Below are 27,862 nucleotides of genomic sequence, written 5' to 3'. Positions count from 1 at the left end.
ATATGGACATATTTATGATAAGAACTAATCATATTTACCTGACTTACATGCCATTTATTTATTTATATATATATATATATATATATATATATATATATATATATATATATATATATAGATATGGAAACAGGACCTTCAGCCTAACCTGTCCATGCTTATGCTCCAGGGTATGAATAGAGGTAACATGGATTGACTGGCTGACTTCCAAAAGGTGTGCAGGCACAGTGGATAGATATAGATATTCATGCCCTGAGGCATCAGCATGGACAGGTTAGGCTGAAGGTCCTGTTTCCATGCTGTATGCCAATATGACTCTTCCCATTGCCATGCACTACTCTGCTGAACACCTTGATGCTGGGATCCCAGCACAAATCTCTGCCCTCTTCTGGTGCCTTTATAGCAAATAGTTCCCCATGGCTCAGTGTGGAAAGACTGCCTTTGAGAACTGGTAAGAGAAGCTGAATGTGGGCAAAGGGTGTAGCTGCTCAGTGCTGTCTCCCCAACTCTTTAGAGGGGTCTGTAGAAGGGTGTTAACACGAAATGTCATCTGTGCATGTTCTCCAGAGAAGCTGCCTGACCCATTGAGTAACAAAACAAATTCTACACACGATTGGAGCATCTGCAGTTCCTTGTTACCCCAACACTTTGTGTGGCCGTACAGCTCCCTGCAGACCAGAGACATTTAAAATCAACTGTGATCAGCTTCTGTGGCACGATGCAAGGGTCCTTATGGTCCCAGTGGTGTGCAGAGCAGCCACAATGTATTCAAAGCAATTACCCACATTCGCTTCACTAAACTGAGATCAACCCCTCGACCCTGGTTTGACCAACCCCAGCCCTCACATTCTCTTTCTGCAGAGCAATCCATTGCTATGAGAGTGCCAGTGGAGGGGAAGGATTTTAGCCAAGTTTTTGTCACTGCAGCAACTGGGAAAGCAGGGATTCATGGGAGGTTCCCAGAAACACTGTTTCTACCACAACACCATCCAGTCATGGCAAGGACAAGGATTTTTGCAACTTTTCTGATCTCCAAATTCCCAGCAATACATCACGCGCTAATAAGGTGGACATGGGCACAACACTATTTTTTAATATATATATATTATGATAATATCTATATTGTGGCATTGGGAATAGCGCCAGGTTCAGCATTGACCGAGTGGAACCAATGACACTCGCAATAGGGTGAACTAGCTCGTGATGTTTTATTTACAGAGGCAAGAAGGGCCAGGACCACATGGGCCACAGCCCCGACATTGCTAGGGCACATGTAGGCTGCACTGGCGATTTCAGGCTTGTCCCAGTAGCCTGTCAGTCCTGGTCTTGAAGGTGAAACATTGGCGATCTCGGGCATCTCATTGCAGTTTTTTACCCTTGCCTTGAGAGAAAGCACTAGTGGTCCTAGGCTTATCCTGTCAGCTCAGCTTGTGGGCTTGTAGAGGCGGCGCTGGCGGTTTCTGGGTTATCCTTCTGGCTCAGACTTTGCCTCTCTGTGTGGACGCCATCCCTCATTTTCAGTGGGTAGGAAGAGACACTGGCACAGGCTTGCCCCAAACACTCAGTCATAGCCTCAGTAGAGGCACTGGATGTTAAGGCTTCTTTCCGGCAGCCTATTCTTGACCACACAGTGGCAATGGTGGTCTCGGGTTTGTTCTGGTGGCCCAGTCTTTCTTAAACTTGCGACGGGGGAACACTTACAGCAGGGAGGGAGGAGCCCCACGTTCCTTTCCCTTTCTCTCTCCATCCCTTCTTTTTCTTCCTCTCTTTCTCTACAATTTATTCCATCACCTTCTCCCCTTGTGGCTGGACTGGCAGGGTTTTATGTGGAGTATGTGTAGGAAGGAACTGCAGATGCTGGTTTAAACTGAAGATAGACACAAAAAGCTGGAGCAACTCAGCAGGTCAGACAGCATCTCTGGAGAAATCTCTGGGAATGGGTGATGTTTCGGGTCGAGACCCTTGGACTGACGAGGTTCAGGTGGCCAATCCAATATCAGCTAATTGGACATGGCTGTTACCAATGATGGTGGGGACTGGCCTCTCCTGCCTGTAAGCCAGTGATTGGGATCAGAGCAGCAGCTGAGGGAGTAGGTGCTGTCACTATATATACAGCACCTCTATATATATATATATATATATATATATATATATATATATATATCATGTTTCTGGGAATATAATATATTCTGAGTGCTAAGTAAGGTATTACGGGAGATGATGTAACCTAAGGTAATCTCGGTTTCATCATTTGCAGCATGGTGGCACAGCGGTAGAGTTGTTGCCTAGCAGTGCTTGCAACTTCGGAAGCCCGGGTTCGGTCTTGACTACAGGTGCTGTCTGTATGGAGTTTGTACGTTCTCCCCGTGACCTGCGTGGGTTTTCTCTGAGATCTTCAGTTTCCTCCCGCACTCCAAAGACGTACAGATATGCAGGCGTATTGGCTTGGTATAAGTAAATTGTCCCGAGTGTGGGTAGGATAGTGTATATGCGCGGGGATCGCTGGTCGGTGGGGATTCGGTGGGCTGTATCTCTAAAATAAACTAAATCTATTCAATCTGGTTAGTCAAATAGTTGTCTTTATCAAATCTCTGTGGTAATTTGGTAAAATATTTCCGAATGCATACTTTTTTTTCTGTTCATTTTTTTTCGAACTCAACACTGATATAAATGGATGCAGAGAGTCCTATAAATGATATGCACCACCCAAATACAATTCACATTAATGTAGCACCAAGTACATAAATGAGAATATGATGCCATCACGTGGGGGGGGGGGGGGGGGGGGGGCAATTGGAAGATGACAGGTGGTTTGCTGCTGCTGGCCATGGTGATCCATTTTCAGTAATACTTGCCTTTGAAGCTCTTCTTTTTCTTTGATGAATAGCAAGGGTATATCCATTCAGAAAGCTTCTCTGGTTGTCGTGCCCTTCTAAGTCCCTGAGGAAATTTCAGCCCCTCGGGTTTTGGAAAGAAAAATTCTTAAATATAAAAAGGATGAAAAGAAAATTATCTTTCCTGAAATCTTAGTGATAAGACAGGTCATTGGTACGTAATAAATGGTGAGGCGTTCGAACTGTTCAATCTTGACCACAGAGCAGTAAATTAAAGAAATTGATGCCTGATGAAATTTGCAAAGCATGTTGTGCATCTGAAAAACAAGCACAGGAAATTCTAGGTTGATTCCATGCGAAAGCAATTTATTTGTTATCAATGATGCAAGCAAAATTATTATAGTTTTGTTCATTTAATCTCTAAACTTTAATAGGGTTCTTTGTAATTAATAAAGCATCCATTTAAAATGTTTCAATTTATTAAGTGAGCAACTTGTTACTTAGGATTGGAAGCAAAAGAAATACAAATTAATCACAAATCAATCACAAAGACAGCTCGTGAACGTCTCTACTTTCTGAGGAGATTGTGGAGATTTGGCATGTTGCCGAATACTCTATTAAACCTCTACAGGTGTATGGTCAAGAGCATACCGACCGGTTGCCTCACAGCCTGACACTCAAACATCTAGGTACAGAGGAAATTGCAGAAAGTGGTGGACGTTGGCCAGTTCATTATCGGTATTGATCTCCCCACCATTAAAAGTATCTACAGGAGGTGCTGCCTCAGAAAGGCAGCTAATATCAAAGACCCATAATGCCCTGGTCACATTTTCATCCCACTGCTACCATCGGGAAGGAGGTTCACGAACCTGAGAACTGTGATTTCAATGTTCAAGAATAACCTCTTCCCATCAGTCATTCAGTGTCTAGATCTACACTGCACAACCCAAACTGCAATCCCACTTGAGCCACAAACTACCCTGGACTTTGTTTTACATTACATTAGATTGCATTACATTCTTCGGTTTGCATGATCATGGTCTGGTAACTGAGTATCACTGATAATTTATTTTATTATTGATAATTATATATTTGTTTGTTGTGTTTGTGCGTTGATGGACCTTAAAGCTGCAGCAAGTAAGAATTTCATAGTTCCTTAACAATTAAACACTCTCTCTTGAAAATATTGACAACCAGAAGACACAATGTAAATCTTGTAAATGGATGGAACAATGGGGCTTGTGGCAACATGAATGTATTCTGCCAGATTTGTGCAAATTTTATGTATGAAGTATATTTTTGAAAAAGATAGTTAATCAGCCATTTTTGTATGTTATCTCATTAAACTATCACCTAAAATATTCCTGATATTTTTTTTAAAAAACACTTTCTGTACATAAATTTGTGTTTGACTTTAAACTTTGAGCAATTGCAATTTAGCCAACAGTGTAATAAGATGTCTATGACCCATCTGATTCTACAGGATAAAGCAACAGCAATGGAAATTGAGTGCTTGGAGTCGGAACTTGAAATACAAAGGCTGAGTAAAAAGACAGAGAAATGCACCAAGAGTTTTGTAGAGGTATTATTGCTTCTTTGATTTTCCAGCTCCATTTTGTTTTTTTTAATTTTCTATATACTTTGTGTTAATCTGAATCATTACATGTAAGATATTTAAGATGAGTTAATAATGGTAAAGGTTTAATTAATGGAATAAGGGTGTTCTTTACATTAGGGAAGAAAAAATATGTTGGATTGGGTTTTAAAAGTCAATATTATGAAGTCCAAAGAGCAGAATGGGCGATGAAGAGCATTTTAAGAATATAATTGTTGGGTAACCTTTATGTTTGGTCGACTTTCTTATTTAGAACATAAGAATTACAAGACATAGATGAGCAGAATGGGCGATGATAGAGGATTTTAAGAATATAATTGTTGGGTAACCTTCATATTTGGTCGACTTTCTTATTTAGAACATGAGAATGCAAGACATAGATGAAGCAGTAGATGAAATTGACTTGCCTACCATTTAATATCATGGTAGACACAAAAATGCTGGAATAACTCAGCGGGACAGGCAGCATCTCTGGAGAGAAAGAATGGGTGACGTTTCGGGCGGAGACATTTTGTGTCTACCTTTGATTTAAACCAGCATCTGCAGTTCTTTCCTGTACATTTAATATCATGGCTCGTTTTGTTATTTTAGTGACACTTTCCTGCACTTACCTCATATCGCTTGATTCCCTTAAATATCTGTCTCTGTCTTGAATATTCTTGGTGACAAGAATAATCTTGGCAACCTTCTTAGATAGAAAATACCCAAAGTCTCACCTCTCTCTGGTTGGCAAAATTCCTTCTTATGTACCTAGAATGGCCAGCCCATTATTTTAACGCAGTGACCTGTGTTTCTTGAACCCCAGCTTGGTGAAACATCATTCCTACATCGCCCCAGTTCATATACATAAGAATTTTGGACATTTAATAAAACAATAAAATGATTGGCTTTATATATGTTAAATAAAACCTTGCTGTTAATCTGATTTTGTAACTTCCATTTTTATAGCATTCCTTGAGAGTAATTAGACGATTAGATCAAATCCTGCGAAATGCTATACGTGAAGGAAATGGAAGTCTAATTGAAACTGTCTGTGTGACTCTGTGGAACCTTTGTCTACCGATGCTTGAAACTAATTTGCGAAAGCATGTGTACAAACCATTGGTCAACATCGCAACAATTCTTCAAGATCTCGACAGGTAACTGGAGCTCAAAGCTCTTTTTTTAAATACTCTGGGTGAAGTGGGTACATGCTGCAATGCGGCATTATAGACAATAGGTGCAGGAGTAGGCCATTCAGACTTCGAGCCAGCACCACCATTCAATGTGATCATGGCTGATCATTCTCAATCAGTACCCCGTTCCTGCCTTCTCCCCATACCCCCTGACTCTGCTATCCTTAAGAGCTCTATCTAGCTCTCTCTTGGATGCATTCAGAGAATTGGCCTCCACTGCCTTCTGAGGCAGTGAATTCTACTGCCTTCTGAGGCATTGATAAGAAGAGTAAGCAGGAGCAACATGGGTGAGGAATCAGTGCTCCATTCATATAGAGAAAGAAAGGGTGTGACAACAGTGGTCCTGGCCTAGGTGGAAAGAGAGAATAGGGGGGTGAGGGAACAGAGGTTTTGTCTTCCACACAGTTTATACTGCTATCCAAAGTAGAACATTCACACTTATATTATTCTTGGATAGAAAAAGTTGAATATTATTGGCATTTAAATTTGCCGCCTTGGTTTAATATATGAAGTTAGCATAAGGTGATGGTTTAGAATTTCTTGGAAAGGTGGAAGAAGCAATATATATTTCACCATTAAAGCTGTTAATTTTGCTGTTAGACCTTTTGGATATTGCTACAACCAAAAAACAAATAACTTGGTGTTCACCTCTTCATTTAAAATGTTCTAAAAGAGTCTATGTGTAGTATTCTGTCATGCATTATTTCTTATAATTCTGATGTAAGGGGACTTTGATGAGATAGTTAAGAGAGTGAAATAAATCTAGAATATGGGTTTATTGGGCAAGAAATTCATCAATTTACCATGCACCTTTAATGTACTATTTTCGTTAGAATATGAAGATTCCTAAAAATCTTTGTATAACTTATTATCTAAACTAATATGGTCTCAGAACATGCTGGAGTAACTCAGCAGGTCAGGCAGCATCTCTGGAGAGAAGGAACGTGTGACGTTTTGGTTCGAGGCTCTTCTTCAGAGTCAGAAACTGAAACTTTTCATTGCTGTGTTTTAGGATTTTAGCAGCAATAGCATCCTTAAGTGAAATTTATTGATGTGTTTTTATAAGATTACAAAGGACTAATGTTGAATACTTCATGATTACAATTTGTCTGCCATAGATTGTGGAAGCATTTTACCCTTAAATCCCAAGTGCATGATTACTCGCAAGAATGCGTGCTCTTCTGTCATTTCCCAAGATTCCCAATTTAAAAGTTATGTTGCATTACAAAAACACTTTAAATTGTTTTCTTTTTTATTAGCTTGTTGGTTAAGCTGCGTTGCCAAGTTCATATGGAAATAGCTCAATTTGAAGAGGCTGAAAATCGAATAGAGGTTGCCATGGACCAACTTCAAAAGGCATTTTATCTAAACAACAAGGGACCATACAAGAATTACATCAAACAAACATTGCATCGATTGCAGCTGTACTTATCAATTTATGCATCTCCAAACCTCCAAGAGGACCAAGCCATTCTGATCATCGAACAGGTAAAATGTAGAACAATTAACTGATGTGTAGGAAAATAACTCCAGATGCTGGTTCAAATTGAAGGTAGACACAAAATGCTGGAGTAACTCAGTGGGTCAGGCAGCATCTCAAGGGAGAAAGAATGGGTGACATTTCAGGTCGAGACCCTTCTTCAGACTGATGCCAGTGGAGGGGGCAGGACAAAGATAGGATGTAGTTGGAGACAGGAAGACAGTGGGAGAACTGGGAAGGGGGAGGGGAAAGAGAGGGACAGAGGAACTATCTGGTTGGAGGTCAATGTTCATACTGCTCGTGTGTAAACTGCCCAAGCGAAATATGAGATGCTGTTCCTACAATTTGCGCTGGGCTTCACTATGACAATGGAGGAGGCGCATGACAGAAAGGTCAGACTGGGAGTGGGAGGGGGAGTAGAAGTGCTGAGCCACCGGGAGATCAGGTTGGTTCAGGTGGACTGAGCAAAGAAGTTGAGTGAAACGATTGCCAAGCCTGCGTTTGGTGTCGCCAATGTGGAGAAGTTGACATCTGGAACAGCGGATACAATAGATGAGGTTCGAGGAGGTGCAAGTGTACCTCTGCCTCACCTGAATTAACTGAAGTCATCATACTAAAAATAATAATTCAAGACAGAAAGACCCAAAATGGCCTTTTCACATGATATGATATAGCTTAATCAAAATTACAGACAAAAGGCATTAGGAAGTTCACATTATCAATAAGAACACAAGTGTGTAACTATTGTAGTGGCCTGGACGTGGCCAGAAATAGGCTGGACGCCAGGCAGGTTTTGAAAGTTCTTTAATGAAAGTTGTGAGCATCCACTCACAACGAGTTCCACCGAAGGGATGAAACACTCCCCAAAAAACCCTGGGTAGAAACCCCGTAGCCAGTGGGCAGTCCCTCGTCCCTGTCCGTCAAGTGCCGAGCGGATTGACCCTAGGAGTGGCCTAATACCCAGGGACCGCTACAGGAACCCCCCCCCCAAGAACTAGAGGTACGAAACGGACAGGAGGGCGCACGAGGCGACCAGCCCGGGTGCGCACCACGCCCGGCGCAGGAACCGGCGGCTGACCGACAGGTGGAGGGGACGGAGCAGACACTGGAGGAGGTAACCTAGACGAAGGGTGACCTCGCAGGCGCGGCCGATCAATGTCAACGTGCGCTGACTTCAGCCACGCAACCGAAACGGTTTCACTCCGACCCCCCCATGTCCAAGACGAATGTGGACGAGCCGTGTTGCAGGACCCGGAAGGGGCCCTCGTACGGCCGCTGGAGAGGTGTCCGAAGAGCCTCCCTGCGCAGGAAAACGAACTGGCAGTCCTCCAGAACAGGAGGAACGTGCGGAAGGAAGGACCTATGACGAGACGTGGGCACCGGCGCCATCCTGCCCACCATCTGCCGAAGATGTTGCAGGGCGTCCGAAGGCTTCTCTACTTGACCCTGTGCCAATGGGATGAACTCCCCGGGAACCGTCAAGGGGGCCCCGTACACCAACTCGGTGGAGGAGGAGGCCAAGTCCTCTTTGGGTGCAGTGCAGATCCCCAGCAAAATCCACGGCAGGGCGTCCACCCAGTCTGGCTCAGTGAGCCGTGCCTTCAGGGCAGCCTTCAGCTGGCGGTGAAACCGTTCCACCAGCCCGTTCGCCTGTGGATGATTCGCCGTAGTGTGGTGTAGGCGAACTCCCAGGAGGCGTGCCATGGCCGACCACAGTTCCGAGGTAAACTGAGGCCCCCGGTTGGACGTTATGTCCAGCGGCACCCCGAAGCGGGCGATCCAGTGCGCCGCCAAGGCCCCGAGCGCAGGTGGCTGTCGAGGTGTCCGCCAGCGGAATAGCCTCAGGGCACTGCGTGAAACGGTCGACCACGGTGAAGAGGTGGGTCATGCCCTGGGATGGCGGAGGCCTGTGCGGCGTTCTTCAACACGAACGGCATCCTCAAGAATTCAAACAGCCCGAACGGTGTAATAATGGCTGTCTTGGGGATGTCGGCGGGCATTGAAGTCCTGGATGTGAGGGACCGGGTACCTGTCGATGACGGTTGCAACACTCAGGCGACGGTAGTCCCCACACGGGCACCAGCCCCCGTCCGCCTTGGGGACCATGTGGAGCGGTGACGCCATGGACTATCGGAGGAGCGCACGATGCCCATCGACTCCATCCGGCGGAACTCCTCCCGAGCTAGACGGACTTGTCCGGTGCAAGATGCCGCGCACGGGCGTGCATGGGTGGTAGGGATGTGGTGCTCCACCCCGTGCTTGGGGGCGGAGGAGCGGAAGTGGGGTTCAATGATGTCCGGGAAATCTGCCAGGATGCGCGTGTAAGTCGCATCCACGGACGACAGGGGTCCAACGTGGAGGGAGGCCGGCTCCAGCGTGCTGGAGTGCACCAGGCGTACTGGAGTACATCCACGAGCATTGAATGCGCTCGCAGGAAATCGGCGGCCAGCAGCGGCTGGGAAACGTCGGCGACGACAAACCCCCACGAAAACCAGCTCTGGCCGAAGTTGTGGGCAAGCGTGCAGATCCCGTAAGTACTGATAGGGCTCCCATTCGCCGCAGTGAGGAAGGGGCCGCGTTTGCCCACACGGATGACGGCGGTGGAAGGAGGCAGGACACTCCGGTGTCACGAGGAACCGATCCCCGTGCGGCGATTCCGAGCGAACACGTAATTGATCTGGCCGGCCTCCGAAGGAATCACTGCCGGCCGGTCCCTACGTTTCCTGGGAAGGCACAAGGCGGGCAACATTGCTTGGCTGCTGGTCCCCAGCGGCGGTGGAATAGCACCAGCCCCATCTGCTGGTGTCCGGTGGTATCGGCGATGGTGCTGACTGGGCCGACCACCAGCGACCTCTGGTGGCCTCCAGCGGTAGAGGAGGTGCTGCTGGCTGGGCCGAGCACCAGCGACCTCTGCTGGCGTCGGAAGAAACTGCCGGCGGGCCGTGCGGGGACGACGTGCCTGTGCCAGCCCGATGGCGGCCACATTTCGCCACGGAAGTTGCCCTGAGACGCGGTCGACGGAGGCCCCGACCTGCTGTGCGCCTCCCGCCGCTGCGGAGAGAACAGCCAGCGATTCCAGCTCCTCCTGACAGGCCATCCACAGCTGGTCAGCGCGCTCGCCCAGCGCCTCCGTGTTGGTGAATGGATCGTTGGCGAGCTGCAGGCGGATGTCGGCTGGGAGCTGCCAAAGGAAAGCATGCTTGAACAAGAAACGGGGCTCATGGTCACCCATAAGGGCGAGCATGTCCTCCAGGAGGGCCGACGGCCGGCGGTCACCGAGGCCGTCCATACACAGAATCCGAGTTGCCCGCTCGGAGTCGCTAAGGCCAAACCTCCTGATGAGCAGGGCCTTGAGGCCCGCATATTTGTTAGCTGCCGGGGGGGGGGGGGGGGGTCACGGTGGTAAGGTTTAACTCGCCTCGCGGTCGCCTGGTCCAGAGCGTCGACGCCGTAGAAATACTTAGTTTCATCCACCGCACAGCAAACGGTGCCTCTGCCTGCTGGAACCAAACATCAGGCTCTTCGGTCCACACAGTCGGGAGCTTTAGCGCGACGGCTTCGAGGTCGGCGGGACCAGGTTGTGCATTGTTCTGGTCCATCACGACGCGTGATGAACGTCGGGATCACCAGTGTAGTGGCCTGGACGTGGCCAGAAATAGGCTGGACGCCAGGCAGGTTTTGAAAGTTCTTTAATGCAGGTTGTGAGCATTCATTCACAACGAGTTCCACCGAAGGGATGAAACACTCCCCAAAAAACCCTGAGTAGAAACCCCGTAGCCTGTGGGCAGTCCCTCGTCCCTGTCCGTCAAGTGCCGAGGGGACTGACCCTAGGAGTGGCCTAATACCCAGGGACCGCCACACTATCATCTATATACTAAAACTCTCATTTGTTTGTTTGTTTGTGATCGAACTTCAGCCAAAACGGTACAAGATAGCGCTACAATTTTAGGCCCACCTTACTCTCCGTCGTCACTTTAATGGTAAAAAATTGTAGTTTTATTGAAATTGGTGTTCTATTTTTTAAGTTATGCACATTTTAAAGTTTTTAAAAACCAACACATGCGCAGTCCGGGCCGGTCCTCACATAAGATGGCCGCCAGACCAGGCCTAAACCTACTTAAGAAGGAAGCCAGGTGACTGCGCGTGCGCTGTTGGGGGGAGGGTCATCACTTTCGTTCAGCTCCCACTTCCCGGCAGACGCCCGTTTCGTTCCGCGGCCCATGTGGGGGGAGCGTCACCTATGCCGCCCACCGGTCCTCGCCTCTCCTCGCCGCCCGCCGGGCCATTGTGTTTTGCTGTTGAAGACCACTGGAGCAAGTATGTCTTCAATGAAATTAGGTATGTGCAGTTTTAAATGAAACTCTTTCTTCATAACTTAGTCATCCATTTTATGACTATTGTTCTTTTATTCAATATCCAGAGAATTGGGATGTGTACGGAAAAACCAAAATAGAAAAAACAAAACAAAACGATTTTTTCTTTGTTGTAAAAAGTATTTCTGTTCAATAACTTTTCTTTAAATACCAGAATATACTCATGATAGGCCTGACATTGTACATGTAGTCCAAGAACTACAGACTGTTGGAAATAATAGTCATTTTTCACACATGAATGTAGCGCAACGCGTATGCGCATTTGGCGTGCATACTTTTGCTGAAAAGTTGCATTACATGCCATATTATGAATTTGATGTAAAATTCTGAATTTTGGACATCAAAATTATGAATTTGTAAAATCAAATGTTGGGAGGTCTGTTCATGAACCATACTGTGTCCACACCTCTCCATGTTGGAAGAATGGAAGATGCAGAAAGAGATTCCCGAAGCCGTTTATCGAAATTACAAGGTGTGGAGATGCCTGTCCTCTGTACAGGAGACGATCTCCGGATGTGGGAGGATTTTAGGGACATCAAGAAGGACGCCGGGATCGACCTATTACTTCTGAATTGGTGGTGCCCTGTATTGCTCAACTCTTGAAGTTGTTCAAATGTCACATCAACGTTGAGATATGCTCCTCTATTTCTCTCTCCTAACCCCATTCTCTTGCCTTCTCCCCATAACCCCTGACACTCGTACTAAACAAGAATATCAATTGACGGACCCCACTGCCTTCTGTGGCAAAGAATTCCACAGATTCACCACCCTCTGATTAAAGAAATTCCTCCTCATCTCTTTCCTACAGGAACACCCTTTATTTATGAGGCTATGACCTCTAGTCCTAGACTCTCCCACTAGTGGAAACATCCTCTCCACATTCACTTTATCCAAGCCCTTCACTATTCGGTACATTTCAATGAGGACCCTCCTCATTCTTCAAAACTCCAGTGAGTACAGGCCCAGTGCCTTCAAACGCTCATCATGTGTTAACCCACTAATTCCTGGGATCATTCTTGTAAACCTCCTCTGGACCCTCTCCAGGGCTAGCACATCCTTCCTCAGATGTTGGGCCCAAACCAGATATCGAGATGGGGAATAGTTGTTGAACAGAATTGGGGAATTGCCACAGTTATTTTTGTAACGTGTATGTCGATTACACAAGGTTTCTAGGGAACCCAACTATCGTGTTACAGCAGAATTACCTGTACAATCAAACTCTGATAATGTGCTATTTGATTTTTTGGAATTCCTGATGGTTCTACATCTGGCTCATGACATGTCAATGATCATCCTATTTTTCCCACACCGGGGTCCTTGTTTCTGCAACACTTTTCACCATCAGGACCCCTAGTTCCTCGATTCCCGTTAGACTCACAGGGGTTCTGCACCGCTTATGTATAATAATAGTATAAAAACAATTTAAAAACAATGGTACTAGGGTATTAAGTGGGATTCATCTAAATTTGCCAGTCCAACACCATCAAAGTCCCGAGCTTGACAGAGCAACGTAGTTTCAGAATTTGTTAGGTTTGTCAAACAAGTAATATGCTGTTTCAGTAAATTTGTTGCTTTGCTGCATTTACTGCACTATAAGTGTACTTTAACTCCATCAGAAATCACAAGCCAATTCATCAGGAGAGTAGCTCCATAGGAGAGCTACTTAATATAATTGCATTTACTTGGTTGATCATCAAATATAGTTTTTATTTGGAGTAGAAAAAAAATCTAAGAAATAGAAAATATAGCACATTTTATATGCCAAAGAGAACAAATAAACTGCTTTTGTTGAAAGAAGTTTATTGTTCTGTTGATGTGTGTGATAGTTAAATCAATAAGATAAGATTGTTTTTCTGTATTTTAGGTGAAAAGGTTCAATGACTTGAAATGTGACCAACAGAACCGATCTTTGATGATCAAGGCTGGAGTGGCTTTATCTCCCAATTCTTTTCGGGAGGTTCTTGATAGTGAAAATAAGGCTAAGGGTGAGTTGTTTATGTGGCATTCAGTATATAATTATGGAACAAGTGTCCACTACATGTGTTTTGATATGAAAACAGTAACAACATTTTGTTTCAATTTTAGCAGTTGTATAAGCCTTTGGCGAAATAATGAATTTTGATCAAGGCCTAAAAAGGGCGATAGCCGATGGACTACCCATGTACACCCCAATATTGTCTGAACATGGGTCTTGGCCCGAAACGTCACCCATTCCTTTTCTCCAGAGATGCTGCGTGTCTCCTAATTTGAGGAAGGACATCCTTGTAATTGAGGCAGTGCAGTGTAGGTTCACGAGATTGATCCCTGGGATGGTGGGACTGTCATATGAGGAAAGATTGAAAAGACCAGGCTTGTATTCACTGGAGTTTAGAAGGATGAGAGGGGATTTTATAGAGACATATAAAATTATAAAAGGACTGGACAAGCTAGATGCAGGAAAAATGTTCCCAATGTTGGGGGAGTCCAGAACCAGGGGCCACAGTCTTAGAATAAAGGGGAGGCCATTTAAAACTGAGGTGAGAAGGAACTTTTTCACCCAGAGAATTGTGAATTTGTGGAATTCTCTGCCACAGAGGGCAGTGGAGGCCAAACCACTGGATGGATTTAAGAGAGAGTTAGATAGAGCTCTGGGGGCTAGTAGAATCAAGGGATATAGGGAGAAGTTGGGCACAGGTTACGAATTATGGATGATCAGCCATGATCACAATGAATGGCGGTGCTGGCTCGAAGGGCAGAATGGCCTCCTCCTGCACCTATTTTCTATGTTTCTATGTCCCGCTGAATTACTCCAGCATTTTGTGTCTATTTTCGGTTTCAACCAGCATCTGAAGTTTCTTCTTACACAATATTTTTTTCAATTGATTTCAAGCTAAAATTTATTTCCTGCAAGATGCAGCAGGATTTAAGTTTTTACAGACTTTCACCAATCAAACCACTGTATTGATATAAATACAATTATCAGTTATTGTAACAATGTGTAGGTGAATGGATGGGTATTATATAATATTGTACGTAAAAATGTGTCAGTATTTACAAATACATTAAAATTAGTCAAAAATAATTCAGGTAGTTATACTGCATCAGCCTGGCTTGAGTCATGTGATCAAGGTGGAGGGCAAATATAATAACCTCCAGGTTATTCCCATTTTTTAATGTCAACATGACCTGGCATGGAAGTCAAGAACTGTACACTGCATTTACCTGGGGATTTGCTATGGCAAACAGCTGGTTAAAAATCAGTGAATTAAGGCCAAGTAAGGAACCTTAATGAGTGACGCTAACAGGATGCTATATTTTCACCATCTTGAAGCATCAGCGAATAAATCCGCACAATGTTTAACTGCCTCCAGCACCATTTTTTTTTAACAATGTGGTGGTCCAATTGTTTTTTTTTTACTGATTTTGAGTATAAATTTGTAATGACTTGAAACCATTTTGATTTACTGTTGGTGTATTAGATTAATTAAATTAATTTAAGTAACTTGAACTGAATAAGGGACAAGGCAAAACCCTTTAACCCTTCAAGGCATTGCGTTTCAATCCCCTGAAGGATAGCACGCTAATAACTGATGTTTGCAAGCTCAATAACGATATCATTGTTTTTTTCTCTCCAGTGTTTGTAGGCCATGGCAACACAGGCCTCGTTGGTCTCCTTGCTGCCAAAGTTCAAAATTACATGAACTGTATACAGCAGACCAAAGGACACCTGGATAGACTTGAAGACGTAAATGATAAATTAAGGTAGGGGAATTAACTTCAGTGTTTGGACAGATTTGATCAATAATAATTGGAAATTAAACAGGAGTGATTTTATTGCTTCATTTTGAGAGGGAACCTGTGAAATGTTACACTTTTTTAGATAAGACGAGATGTTGTGTACCTTTTACTTTGAAAACATACTTGAGACAAAAACTTCCAAACAAAACAATTATGAATATTAACCAAAAGTATATGAAAGACTTTGCAAATGCATTATTTTGTATCTTGTCAAAATATCAAAAAATATGAATGGAGCGTTATGTTTTCTTTCAATATTTTCCGCATGAAAGAATGTGTTATGTGCTGTGAAAAGGCAGGAAAAAAAATCTGATTTTCAAAGCATCAGAAAGCTACAGATGCTTATACCACTGTGTAACTCTCTTAAGCTAATTTCACTGAGGTACAAGTTGTCAGGCGCAAGGTGAGGCAATGGTTTGAGGAGGAATGGTTAGGGGTACATGGGACCTAGGTATCTGAAGATGTGGAGAGAAGATTCTGGAGAGAAGACTCAATTAGCCAGACTTCAAGGATTGGCACTAACAATGTCAAATTAAGTAATCTAATGGTGGAGCTGTTGGGATGGGTGGGTGGTGGAGGGGGGGGGGGGAGGAGATTGTGGTAATGTTCAAATACTCGAGTTTGAACAGGAGTTGAATTTTTATTTGGGTTGCTGGATGGGAGATTGGTAAAGGAGAGATTGGATGGAGGTAAGGCAGGAGATCATTTAGGGGTGGGTGGTGACTTTCACAATTGTTATGTCCTTTACTTGAAGTTTTATACTGCCATCATAGAGTCTGTCCTCACCTTCCCGTTCATGGTCTGGTTTGGCTCAGCCACCAAGCATGACATCTGGAGGCTGCAGTGCATCGTTGTTGGATGCAACCTTCCCCTCATGGAGGTACTGTACACTGCAAGGGCCAGGAAGCGAGTGGGCAAGATCATCTCCGACCCCTCTCACCCTGGTCACAAACTCTTTGAAGTACTTCCCTCTGGGAGAGGACTCCGGACTGTCAAAGCCGCCAGAACCAGAAATATACACAGCTTTTTTCCACTCAACAGCCAAAAATCTATAGCCTCCTTATGCTCTGGTATTTTATTTCATATGTTTAAATTATAATGTTTAATTTTTAATTTTTTACTGTATATTGTATTTTTATCCTTGTTGGTAAAGCACCAAGGCAGATTACTTGTATGTATGCATACTTGGCAAATCAATTCAATTAACTTGACATTTACTGTGCACTTTCCCTTTACAATTGACCTTCCAAAGTAGAAATCATCACACTTGCTCAGATTAAACTCCATCTGCCATTTTCCTGCCTATATCTGAAACATATCTAGATCCTGCTGTATCCTTTGACAACCTTCTTCACTGTCAAAAACTCAACCATTTGTTTTCTATTTCTTTTCTTCTGGCACACATCAGGTTCAAGGAGGGCTCAGAAGAAAAACTGCAGGTAGTATGAAACTTGCAATAAGTCTCCTTCGTGCGTATGGCGTGCACAGCCTAAAGTTGTAGGCCAAGGGTAGACATCCAGGTCAGGGCAGCATCTGTTGCTGGGTGGATGGCCTTGATGCCACCAGGGAAAAGCCTCAGTGAGCAGTCATTCACCATGTGTGGGATGGTCTGGTCTGGATATCCGCAGTCGCAAGCAGGGCTGTCTGTCATCCCCCACTTGTGCAGGTGATGGGCTGATCTTGCATGAAGGGTGCGGATCCTGTTCAGGGTTAGCCATTGCTTGCGATGGAGGTCAAATCCCGGTGGTTTCACTGTGGGGTCTGTGATAACCTCTCTGTTGTTGGTGGTGGCAGCTTTCCGGCCTCTGCGCCACTCAGTCTTGGGGTCAAAGTCTTCCAGGGATTTGGCTGAAGACCAGAAGGGTTTGCGGGAGTTCAGGCGCATGTTGGGCAGGTTGGTCAAGTCAGCATGGATGGGAAGGTCGGGGTTAGCCTCGATGGTGCTCCAATCTTTCAGCATCCTCTCCCTTCTGCGCATGCTGGGAGGGGCGATGTGAGAGAGGACATGTAAATGGTCCCTGTGATGACCCGCTTTGCAAAGTTAAGGACAGTGTTAACCCGTTTGGTGTGGCAGGATAAAACGATATCCATTAAAAATAATTGGACATAGAACTCTATTGTGCTCAAGAAGTTTGGTTTTCAGAGAGAATTGTGGACTCTTGGAGAAATTTGCAAAAACAAATAATGGCTTAAGAGACATAAGTGACCAAAGGGAATTAACATCTACCTGTGATAAGAAGACATTTCCAAACCCTGCTGAAAATGGACCATTTATATGGAGCTTGTTAACAGAATGATCTCTTACAGTCGTGAATTCTCAACATTTTTGTTTCTAAATTGACACATTTGGCTTTTTCCTGGATTTCACAATTATAAAGGGAAACGCTGGGGATTTGTGGGGGGAGAAGCTAGTTCATAGTTTTCTAGTTCTCCAGTGATTTTCTAGGGATTGGCTGTGTTATCGAGTTACCTCTAGCTTCCCTCTACCCTGCCTCTCAGTCTGAAAAAGTGTCTTGTCCCGAAATGTTACCTATCCCTTTTCTCCAGAGGTACTGCCTGACCCACTGAGTTAGACAGCATATTGTGTTTATCTTTGGTGTAAACCAGCATCTGCAGTTCCTTCCTACACATTCTGAACACAATTTCCTGACTGATGAAGGCAATGCCACTTTCAGAGAACTATGTACTTGTATCCCTAGATCCACCTCTTGTACAACGCTCCGCGGAACCCTACCATTCACTGTGAAAGAGCTGCCCGAGTTTGACTTCCTAAAATGCAACACTTCACACTTATCTGAATTAAACTCCATTTGCCATTCCTCGGTCCACTTTCCCAGCTGATCAAGTTCTATTGTAAATCTTGATAACCACCTTCACTGTCCAAAAAAAACACCTATTTTGGGACAATCTTCAAACATACTATTTATAACTTGTACATTCTCCTCCAAATTATTGATATACATGGCAAATGGCAATGGGCAGGAAGGAACTGCAGATGCTGGTTTAAACCAAAGACAGACACAAAATGCTGTAGTAACTCAGCTGGACAGGCAGCATCTCTGGAGAGAAGAAATGGGTGACGTTTCGGGTCGAGTCCCTTCTTCAGCAATGGGCCCAACTCTGATTCAAAGGCCTTGGTGAAGCCCATATAAACCTTCATCCTTCATAAACCTCATCAACCTTCTAGGTCACTTCAAAAAAAAACTCAATCAATTTCATGAGACATGATCTCCCACCCATCAGACCATGCTGACTATCCCTAATTAAACCCTGTCTTTCCTGATTCCTCTGAACCCCCTCTAGTAACTCTCCTGCCACAGATGTTAGGTTTACTGGTCTATAGTTTCCAGGTTTTTCTCTGCACCCCTTCTTAAATGCAGTCCAATGTTAGCCATCTTTGAGACTTCTAGCACTTCACCATGTCTAATGATGATTAGGGCGGTACAGTGATGTAGTTGATAATGCCAGAGCCCTGGGTTCAATCCTGACCTCGAGTGTTGTCTGTGGGGAATTTGAATGTTCTTCCTGTGACCATGTGGGTTTCCTCTGGGTGCTCTGGTTTCCTCCCACATCCCAAAGAAGTGTGGGTTTGTTGGTTAATTGGTCTCTGTAAAATGTCCTCACTGTGTAAGGAGTGGATACAAAAATGGGATTACATGGAAATAGTGTGAACGGGTGAAGGATGGTCGGCGTGGACTTGGTGGGCAGAAAGGCCAGTTTCCATGCTGTATCTCTAAACATGTATCTCAGCCAGGGCTCCTATAATTTAATCTCCAGCTTCCCAAGGTGCCCTTGGACATACCCAAGCAGGCCTGGGGAGATTTGCATAATTGAACGTCCAGCATTTTGTAACGTGAACTGACCTCCAAACACCTCCATTAGCTTTCTCAGGTTCGCTCGTCTTGATGTCTTTCTCTGTGGCAAAAGCAGAGAAGAATTATTCACAGAGGACCTTCTCCTGCAGCTCTACATGTAGATGACCACTGGTTTACAAGGGGCCCTATTCACTCTCTGGTTTCCATATTTTCCGTAATAATATTTATAACGTCTCTTTGTGTTCTACTTATACTTATGTACCAGAGGTATCCCTTTTTGCCCTTCTGATTTTCTTCTTAACTATGCTACTCAATCCCCAATGTTCCTCCACAGACACAGTTGAACCTAACCACCTCTACCTGACCATGTTTCTGCCTTTTTCCTTTTCAATTCTCTTTCTTGTCCTTTCCTTCACATATTCAAAGAGCAGAAATGTCTTGGACTGGTTTTCTTCACAACCATTTCAATATACTGAGATTGCAGTTTGAAACTCACCATCCATTCTCTCCACACCTGCTGCCTGACCCGCTCAGTTCCTCCGGCACTTTGTGTTTTTCAGTCAATTTGTGCGTCATTAAGTATTACCGTCAGCAATACATTAATGACCTGTTCATTGGAAATGCTTGATTGAAGTATATATATTAGCTAGGACATTCAATTTAACTCCTGTTTTTATTTAAATGACACTATACGATCTTTTATAGGTAGATGAGAGACAAGACAAAGGCTTATATAAGAAAATAACTGCAGATGCTGGTACAAATCGAAGGTATTTATTCACAAAATGCTGGAGTAACTCAGCAGGTCAGGCAGCGTCTCAGGAGAGAAGGAATGGGTGACGTTTCGGGTCGAGACCCTTCTTCAGACTGAAGATGCTGCCTGACCTGCTGAGTTACTCCAGCATTTTGTGAATAAATACCAGGCAAAGGCTTAGTTTAATGTCTCAACCAAAACACGGTTTTGTCTTTCATTTGTATAGAATATACCTGTCATTTTGTTGTGCTTATAGGGTGGGAGTCTGGACTGATTTAGTCAAAGTTGCTCGCAAGCAGGAAGTTTGGGATGTCTGCCGTGTTGCTTCTCAGTTTTGCTTATTGTATGATGATGGGCGATGGAGACCAGAAAGATGCAACGAAGGTAATATCAAAGCAATAGATGCATTACTATTCAAAAAAGCCCATTGTCCATCTGCATGAATTGGAAAATATATTTTGTTTGCCATTTTTGATTTATTTCGGCAGACAGCTCAATAAATGTGATCGCTGAACAGTTATTCAGCGTTGAGAGGATCTCATCAGCGTTGTTACACTCTACTCGCAAAGTATTTTATTCCTGTATTGATGTCATCCGACTACTTGCTGACGTGTGCTTCATTAAAGGAGAGGTAGGTAGTTCACTGGTTTAATAATAGGTCATTTTGAATTCGCATCGATGTTAACATGCAACTTTTATATATTCTTGTACAAATACTACATTGCATTGTGACACAGCCATGGGATAATCTATGAAAATGAATTACATAAAATTTGGACATGTTGGCTGTGTGAAGAAGGAAAATAAATATTTTTCTATGAAGTAATCATTCCAAAAAAATGGTTAATAAGAAAACAATGTTTATCCAGTTAAGTCTGCCACATACAACAGAAAGAACACTTGTGCAGACTCTTTCTAATCAAGAATCCAGAGTCAAGAGAATCAAGAGTTTTTTATTGTTATTTGTGCAGAAATGGAACAATTAAATTCTCACGCAGCAGCAAAACAGATATGTAAGCATAATACTTTGTAAATTACGTTAATAAATAACAAAACAGAAGTTCAGTACATATTTAAAAAAACAATAATAGTGCAAAGGCACAAACAATGCTCCCAAAGTCTATGTAGTTCAGAGCTCATTATGAGGTTGTAGTGTTTAATAGCCTGATGGTCTTTGGAAAGAAACTGTTCCTGAACCTGTAGGTTAGTTTTCAGGCTTCTATACCTTCTTCCTGATGGCAGGAGTGAAATGAGAGCATAGCCATAGAACATAGGTGGTGCGGGTCTCTGATGATGCTAGCTGCCTTTTTGAGGCAGCGACTCCTGTAGTTCCCTTTGATGGTGTGGACGTCAGTGCCTGTGATAGACTGGGCAATGTTCACCACTTTTTGCAATCTGCTTCATTCCTGGGCATTCGAGTTGCCGAATCGGGCCATGATGCAACCAGTCAATATGCTCTCTACTGTACACCTGTAGATGTTCGAGTGAGTATTCATCAACATACCGAATCTCCTCAATCTTCTGAGGGAGTAGAGGTGTCGATGGGCTTTCTTTATAATTGCATCAATTTGTTGGGTCCAGGACAGATCTTCCGAGAGAAGCATGCCCAGAATTTGAAGTTTTTGACTCTCTCCACCACTGTCCCATTGATGAAGGCAGGTTTGTGAATTCTCTGCCTTCCCCTTCTAAAGCAGCATTCAGTTCCTTGGTTTTACTGATGTTGAGAGCAACGTTGTTGTTCTGGCACCATTCATTTAGTCCATCAATCTCCCTCCTATACTCATCATTCATAATCTGTCCAACAATGGTGGTGATTTAGTTTAGTTTAGTTTAGTTTAGTTTAGAGATACAGTATAAAAACAGGCCTCCAGCCCATCGTCCACGCCGACCGTCAATCACCCATTCGCACTAATTCTATTTTATCCCACTCCCTACACATTATGGGCAATTTACAGTGTCGGCATGATATCAGTGAATTTGAAGATGGAGTTGCAAATTGTGTCCAGCTAAACAGTATAGCAAGGACTGATCCCGCAGCCTTGATGTGCTCCTGTGCTGATGGTTATCAAGGAGGAAGTGTTGCTGCCAATTCATACTGATTGTGTTCTGTTGATGAGGAAGCTGATGATTTAACACAACTTTTTAATCCTTTTGTTTTCACCCACCAACCTTCCACTTACATCTTCGGCACTCAGATCAGATTAACAAACCGTGACTACACTATCTCAGCGAGCATCGCCAACATTCATCTCATTCAGTCTCCCTTGGTCTACACTCTCTCACAGACATGTTCTTATTTTTTCTACCTCTCCTATTTAAACTGCATGTTTTAATTTCTAACTTTTCTCTGTTCTGATTACCTGAAATTTGAACTTTGTTTACCTGACAAACTGAGCATTTCTAGCATTTTCTGTTTTTATCCCAGCCAAGACAGTTTGATTTCTTTCCACAAATGCTGCCAGATGTTCTGTGTTTACATTATTTTCTATTTTCATTTCTGTTTTCCAGGAAATGTTTTTGCTTTTCATTGAACCTCCCTGTATCGTAAAACTACTTCTTCAGTTACTACTCAATCTCAGTAACGTTTGAAATCATGAATAAATTTATCGATCGTTGTTTCTCCATTTAAGTCTAAATCATTTATATACACCGATCAGTCAAAACATTATGACCACTGACAGGCAAAGTGAATAACATTGATTATCTTGTTACAATGACACCTGTCAAGGGGTGGGATATATTAGGCAGCAAGTGAAGTTCAGTCAGTTCCTGAAGTTGATGTGTTGGATGCAGGAGAAATGGGCAGGAGTAAAGACCTGAGCGACTTTGACAAGGGCCAAATTGTTATGGCCAGACGACTGGGTCAGAGCATCTCTGAAATGGCAAGGCTTGTGGTGTGCTCCCGGTCAGCAGTGGTGAGTACCTACCGACAGTGGTCTGAGGAGGGACAAACCACAAACCGGCAACGGGGTGTTGGGTGCCCAAGGCTCATCGATGCGCGAGGGCAACAAAGGTTATCCCGTCTGGTCCGAACTGACAGAAGGTCTACTGTGGCGCAAGTCACAGAAAACTTTAATGGTGGTCATGGGAGGAATGTGTCACAATACACAGTGCATCGCACCCTGCTGCGCATGGGGCTGCACACGGAGGACCAACAGCATATTAGGCAGGTGGTCATAATGTTTTGGCTCATCAGGTCATAACGTTTTCACTGATCGGTGTGTACTGTATACCACAAATTATATATACCACTAATACTGAGATGTACATACTAAAATTTCTATCAATCTTTGCTTTTAGCCACTGTCAGTTTTCAATTCAACTTCCCTTTTCCATTGGATCTTATGGGGGGGGATTCACTTTCCTGTCCAATTTGTATGTGAGATTTTGACAAACATCTGCAATGTGGGAGATTGTTGAACAACTGATATTTATTGAAAGCTTCACCTGTTTTCCTTATTGCAGAGTCGATGGAAGAATTGTCCCAATATTTTTTGTAAATTTGATCCAAATTACAATATATTTTGAACTGTAGAACTCTCTTTCCAACATGCTTGTCCAACATCCTCCCCCTCACCCAGCCACTCTGTGTGATCATTCAGTAGTGCTCCACACATCCAAAGACATACAGGTATGCAGGTAAATTGGCTTGGTAAATGTAAAAAATGGTCCTTGGTGTGTGTAGGATAGCATTAATATGCGGGGATCGCTGATCAGCGCGGACTCGGTAGGCCGAAGGGCCTGTTTCCGCGCTGTATCTTTAAACTAAACTAAACTAAACATCCCCTTCCAATTCTTGGCCACTGGTGCTGGTGCATCTATTTCGGGGCCATACACCTTACAAACCCACCTACCAATTTCCAAATTACTTTAGATCATTAACAATCTCTGTTTAAAATTGGTTCATAATTATTCCAAATTAAAAGTAATTAATTTGGTTAGTAAGATTTGATATATTTTTCAAAGGCTACATATTTAATATTGTAATTTACTTGTCCAGGCAACTATTCAGTTAATAAGATCAGACGGTGCAGAGTTCAACAATGTGGCAGTTTTCCCAGGAGAAAAACAATTACATTCTCAGGGATTAGAGGAATCTCCAGAATGGATTACTTACAGGTATTGCTATCTTTTGCATTTGCCAATGTAGAGAAATTATAAATTATCACATCGTTTAGAAATGATAAACAAATGCACTTATATTAACTGTCTGACGTTCCCAAGTTTTACCAAATTAAGATGTGACTAAGAGGAAGATTATTAACGTTATTATTATATTATATTAATTGTGTTATATTAATATAGAGGTAGTGAAGGAACTGATACGTGATTTATGGTTTACAATTTTGTAATTGTGAAACTCAAAACCAAAATATATGCCTTAGCTTCTGCTGGGTTAAAAGGCAGGGCCCGATTAACTAAACTTTGAATTGCAGGAGTGTAGTGTAGTTAATTTCTGGAGTCATAACAGTAAAATTAATTATATTAGGATTATCAGAACATACTACAAATTTTACAGCAAGTCAGGTACATTTTCTTGATTACAGTCTAATAACTGCGAAAAAATTAATACTTAAATTTTGGAAAAAAACAATAACCCCCACAATTAAAATGTGGACTACGGAAATGACAGAGACCCTGCATTTGGAAAAAAATAAGATTTGCCTTAATTGACAAACCTGAGTTATTTTTAAAAATATGGTCTCCATTTATTGAATTTTTAGAAAAGTAAATGGGTTTGGCACAGGACTAAAATAAAAAATTTAAATTAAAAGTTGAAACTTGAGTTAGGGGTTGGATGTACAACTGTGGTTATTGTCTCCCGGATCTACTCCCTTTAATTTTTATTGTTAGATCCTTTTTTTAACCCTCTTATTCTCTCTCCCCAAGTTTATAGTTTTATTTTTATTTTTACTTTCTCTCTTCAAAAATTTAAAAATTGAAGCTATGTAAGAACTTTGTAACAAATGTGTTTTTTTATTTCTATTTGTACATATGCTTTTCAAAAAAAAAAAAATAAAAAAAAAAAATAACAGTAGAAGTCCTGCTCTTCTATAAGCATTGCTTGAAAAGCACATTTCTTTTCAGTCTGCACTTGCAATCTTCCTTTCACTACCAGGTTTGCTGGTGGCTATATTAGAAAGGATGGGCAACAACTGAATCTCATTTGGAGGTTGATTGTCTCAAACTGTCTGCCCTTCATTAGGCAATTGTTGTTCCTCCACAGACTCAAGTTGAATATCTGAAATGTCAAAGGGCCAAAGTAAGGTTGTTGAGCAGAAAATGAAATAAAATATCATGTGTATTCTTCTGCCATTTGCAAACTATAAATCAAATAAGAATTGGGTTGAGGAATGTATGGGTGTTATCATGAGAATTACATCTGAAGAAGGCAGTTTTGCTTGAATTGACCCAAATAATGATTCATAACTCCAAAATTGGTACATGGTTTCAAGATAGGGTTGCCAACTGTCCCGTATTAGCCGGGACATCCTGTATATTGGGCTAAATTGGTTTGTCCCGTATGGGACCACCCTTGTCCCGTATTAGGCCCGGGGGGGCGCTGTAGGTCCGGACATATTTTACACATTTCTTCTAAATTTCTGGTTTCCAACATTTGCAATTATTTGCCATGGCAGTGCAGCAAGCATGCCGCAAGCAACGGCAGTTGAAAGAGGAGCTGGTGCTGACCAGCCAGCCCACGCGTTGCCCCAGAGACTCACAGTCCTAGCCCCAAGTTCGGCTAACAGCAGTGTCCAAACTGGAGGGTGAAACCTCATCCTGGACAGGTGTGGTTCCCCCCTGGGCACAGGTTAGTGCCGACATGGTCCACACTTACATCCAGATCAGAAAGAAAAAACAATGCAAATTATTTTAAACATTTTTGAACATGCTGGACAATTGTAAATCAAATGCTAGAAGAGAAGTATTTACTTCGTTTACTCAAGGAGTAACCCTTTAAGAGTTTTCATGCCAAATCCTGTTTTGTCTTTAAAATGCAATCGAATAAGGCCTCAAAATGAATGAGCGCTATAGTGAAGCAGCACCATGCACTCAATTCTTAAAATTAATTGTATTTATTTTCAGAAACTGGATAGACTATTTGTCCGCTGGTGCCACAAAGAACTTCTTGCGAGGTGCAGAGCTGGGTGTCTTATTAAATGAACCAATAATAGTTTGCAATGCAGCAATCTATATCTGGAATTATAATCACCATCTGTTAGTTTCTGGGAGATTTGCGGAACTTGTGAAACCATTTCAGGCACTTTTTGCTGCGTTAAAGATAACAGGACATTCTGGGTAAGTTTGCTTGTCCAGTGATAGATTGTGGAAAGTCCGTTTTCCTCTCCCACGGCTCCAGCGTGTTTCAGAGGTTTGCGGCAATACCGCCATAAACTGAATGCTTACGTATTGTCTGAGGCTTACTGACGATAAAGGAGAGCTACATGCCCACACATTTGACAAGTTGTGGAGTAGTTATGAAAAAAATTGAAGTGTGCATAGCAATCTGAGTGTTAAAGGCTCTAGCATCATTAAATGTAGCAAGTAGAATGACTAGAATTAACAATTAATATTGTTCTGGTCAGAATTTTTTTTAAGCTGTTTGTGAAGGATCTTTGTCTGCAACATGAGCAGAAACATTGATTCATGCACTGAAATTGTTATGTTTTATAAACTGTAACGAAGGATTTAACAATTGTGAAACTATTTTTGTTGTACAATAGGGAAACTGTGCTTTTAGTAATGCTGTGCAATGCTCTATGCCGCGGCTTGATTCAACCTTGGATACCCAATCCAATTAACACTGATAAAAGTGAATCTGGCAAGGTCTCTCCATATTCTGCCAAGAAAAAGCCACCAGCAAAAAAACCCGAAAAACTAACCATCCCGCTGGTTTTGCCTGTGGATCCTGAAGGTATTCCTCACTTAAATGAAGCTCTCCAGGTATGAGGATTCACCCAATATTTTTACAGATAATGCTGTTAACTTATTATAATAATCATTAAAAAGTACAAACCCTTAAACTGGTGCAGTAAGACAATTGCATGATAATCCATTTTATTGGAAAAATATAATTAAATGAATTGTGGTATGCAAGACATAGATTATGCACAACAAAAGTGATCTGAGAGAGTATTCGAAATGCATATTTCAGATGGTTAGATCATTTTTCTTTAACTCTTTCTTCAATTTTGGGTAGTTGAATCCTCCACACAACATAATTCAACCCTAATCTGCATCATAAATATCACAATGATGCATCTCGAAGGGATGAAATTCATTTGAACTAGTGAACATAAATGACCAACAAGCAGAATTGGCTGAAGCATTAATAAAAGTACTAAACTTAAAGCATTATTGGAATAGATCACAGCACCTTTTTTTTAACTAATGTGGATAGCATAAGGTTCATCCTGACTCTTTTCCCATGTTGTGCTCTAAATTCATCCAATCAAATAATAAGTAATTACCTATTTCGGTTTGCGTCATTATGCCAAATATTTAGTCGACGAAACACTGTCAAACCAAAGAAGATACCTTGTACTAAATACCTGTATGAGGGTATATTTTCAATGTGATAACTATTTGTTTTAACATCAATGTTAACATTAACATTAATGCAACATGGAAATAGTCAATTGACCATCATGTAAATGCCGACCCTCAAGAACCTATCTGTATGCTAATTGCTTTTTCCAGCATTTGACTCAGCCTCAATATGTCATGATGTATTAAATGCTTATCTAATTATTTTCTTAAATGCTGTGGGCATACCTTTCACCCTCACCCATACGGGCAATGTATTTCATTTTAAAACTACTCTCTTAAACAATTCTTCCTCAAATATCCTATCCCTTACCATAAACCTCTACCCACTGGTGATATACACTTCTGCAAAGGCAAAACACTTATCACTATCTATCATTTACATCTACTTGTGCTGCTCATTGTTTGGTATAAATAGATCCCCCCTCAGCCTTCTCCACCGTCAATCAAACTTATCCTATTCTCTCTTTGTTTTCTACATCCATGTATTGTCC

At 42.6% G+C, this 27,862-nt stretch overlaps 1 protein-coding gene across 4 annotated transcripts in view; it reads left to right on the top strand.

The window, feature by feature from the left end:
- The window catches only part of cfap46 (cilia and flagella associated protein 46), a 188,671-nt gene that overhangs the window by 28,374 nt on the left and 132,435 nt on the right, over positions 1 to 27,862 (top strand). For all 4 annotated transcript variants that reach the window (XR_013548319.1, XM_078413696.1, XM_078413695.1 and 1 more), the window contains 10 exons: positions 4,315 to 4,413; positions 5,395 to 5,585; positions 6,881 to 7,109; positions 13,339 to 13,459; positions 15,089 to 15,215; positions 20,077 to 20,204; positions 20,309 to 20,451; positions 23,821 to 23,939; positions 25,908 to 26,120; positions 26,546 to 26,765. Coding sequence is in view for 3 of the 4 variants with exons in the window: in XM_078413696.1 (XP_078269822.1) it covers positions 4,315 to 4,413; positions 5,395 to 5,585; positions 6,881 to 7,109; positions 13,339 to 13,459; positions 15,089 to 15,215; positions 20,077 to 20,204; positions 20,309 to 20,451; positions 23,821 to 23,939; positions 25,908 to 26,120; positions 26,546 to 26,765 (1,590 nt within the window). In the remaining variant the exon portion in view is untranslated. The remainder of the gene's footprint in view (positions 1 to 4,314; positions 4,414 to 5,394; positions 5,586 to 6,880; positions 7,110 to 13,338; positions 13,460 to 15,088; positions 15,216 to 20,076; positions 20,205 to 20,308; positions 20,452 to 23,820; positions 23,940 to 25,907; positions 26,121 to 26,545; positions 26,766 to 27,862) is intronic.

Source organism: Rhinoraja longicauda, chromosome 16 (genome assembly GCF_053455715.1).
Source record: "Rhinoraja longicauda isolate Sanriku21f chromosome 16, sRhiLon1.1, whole genome shotgun sequence".
NCBI classification, from domain to species: Eukaryota; Metazoa; Chordata; class Chondrichthyes; order Rajiformes; family Arhynchobatidae; genus Rhinoraja; species Rhinoraja longicauda.
This window is presented reverse-complemented; position numbering and strand designations above follow the sequence as displayed.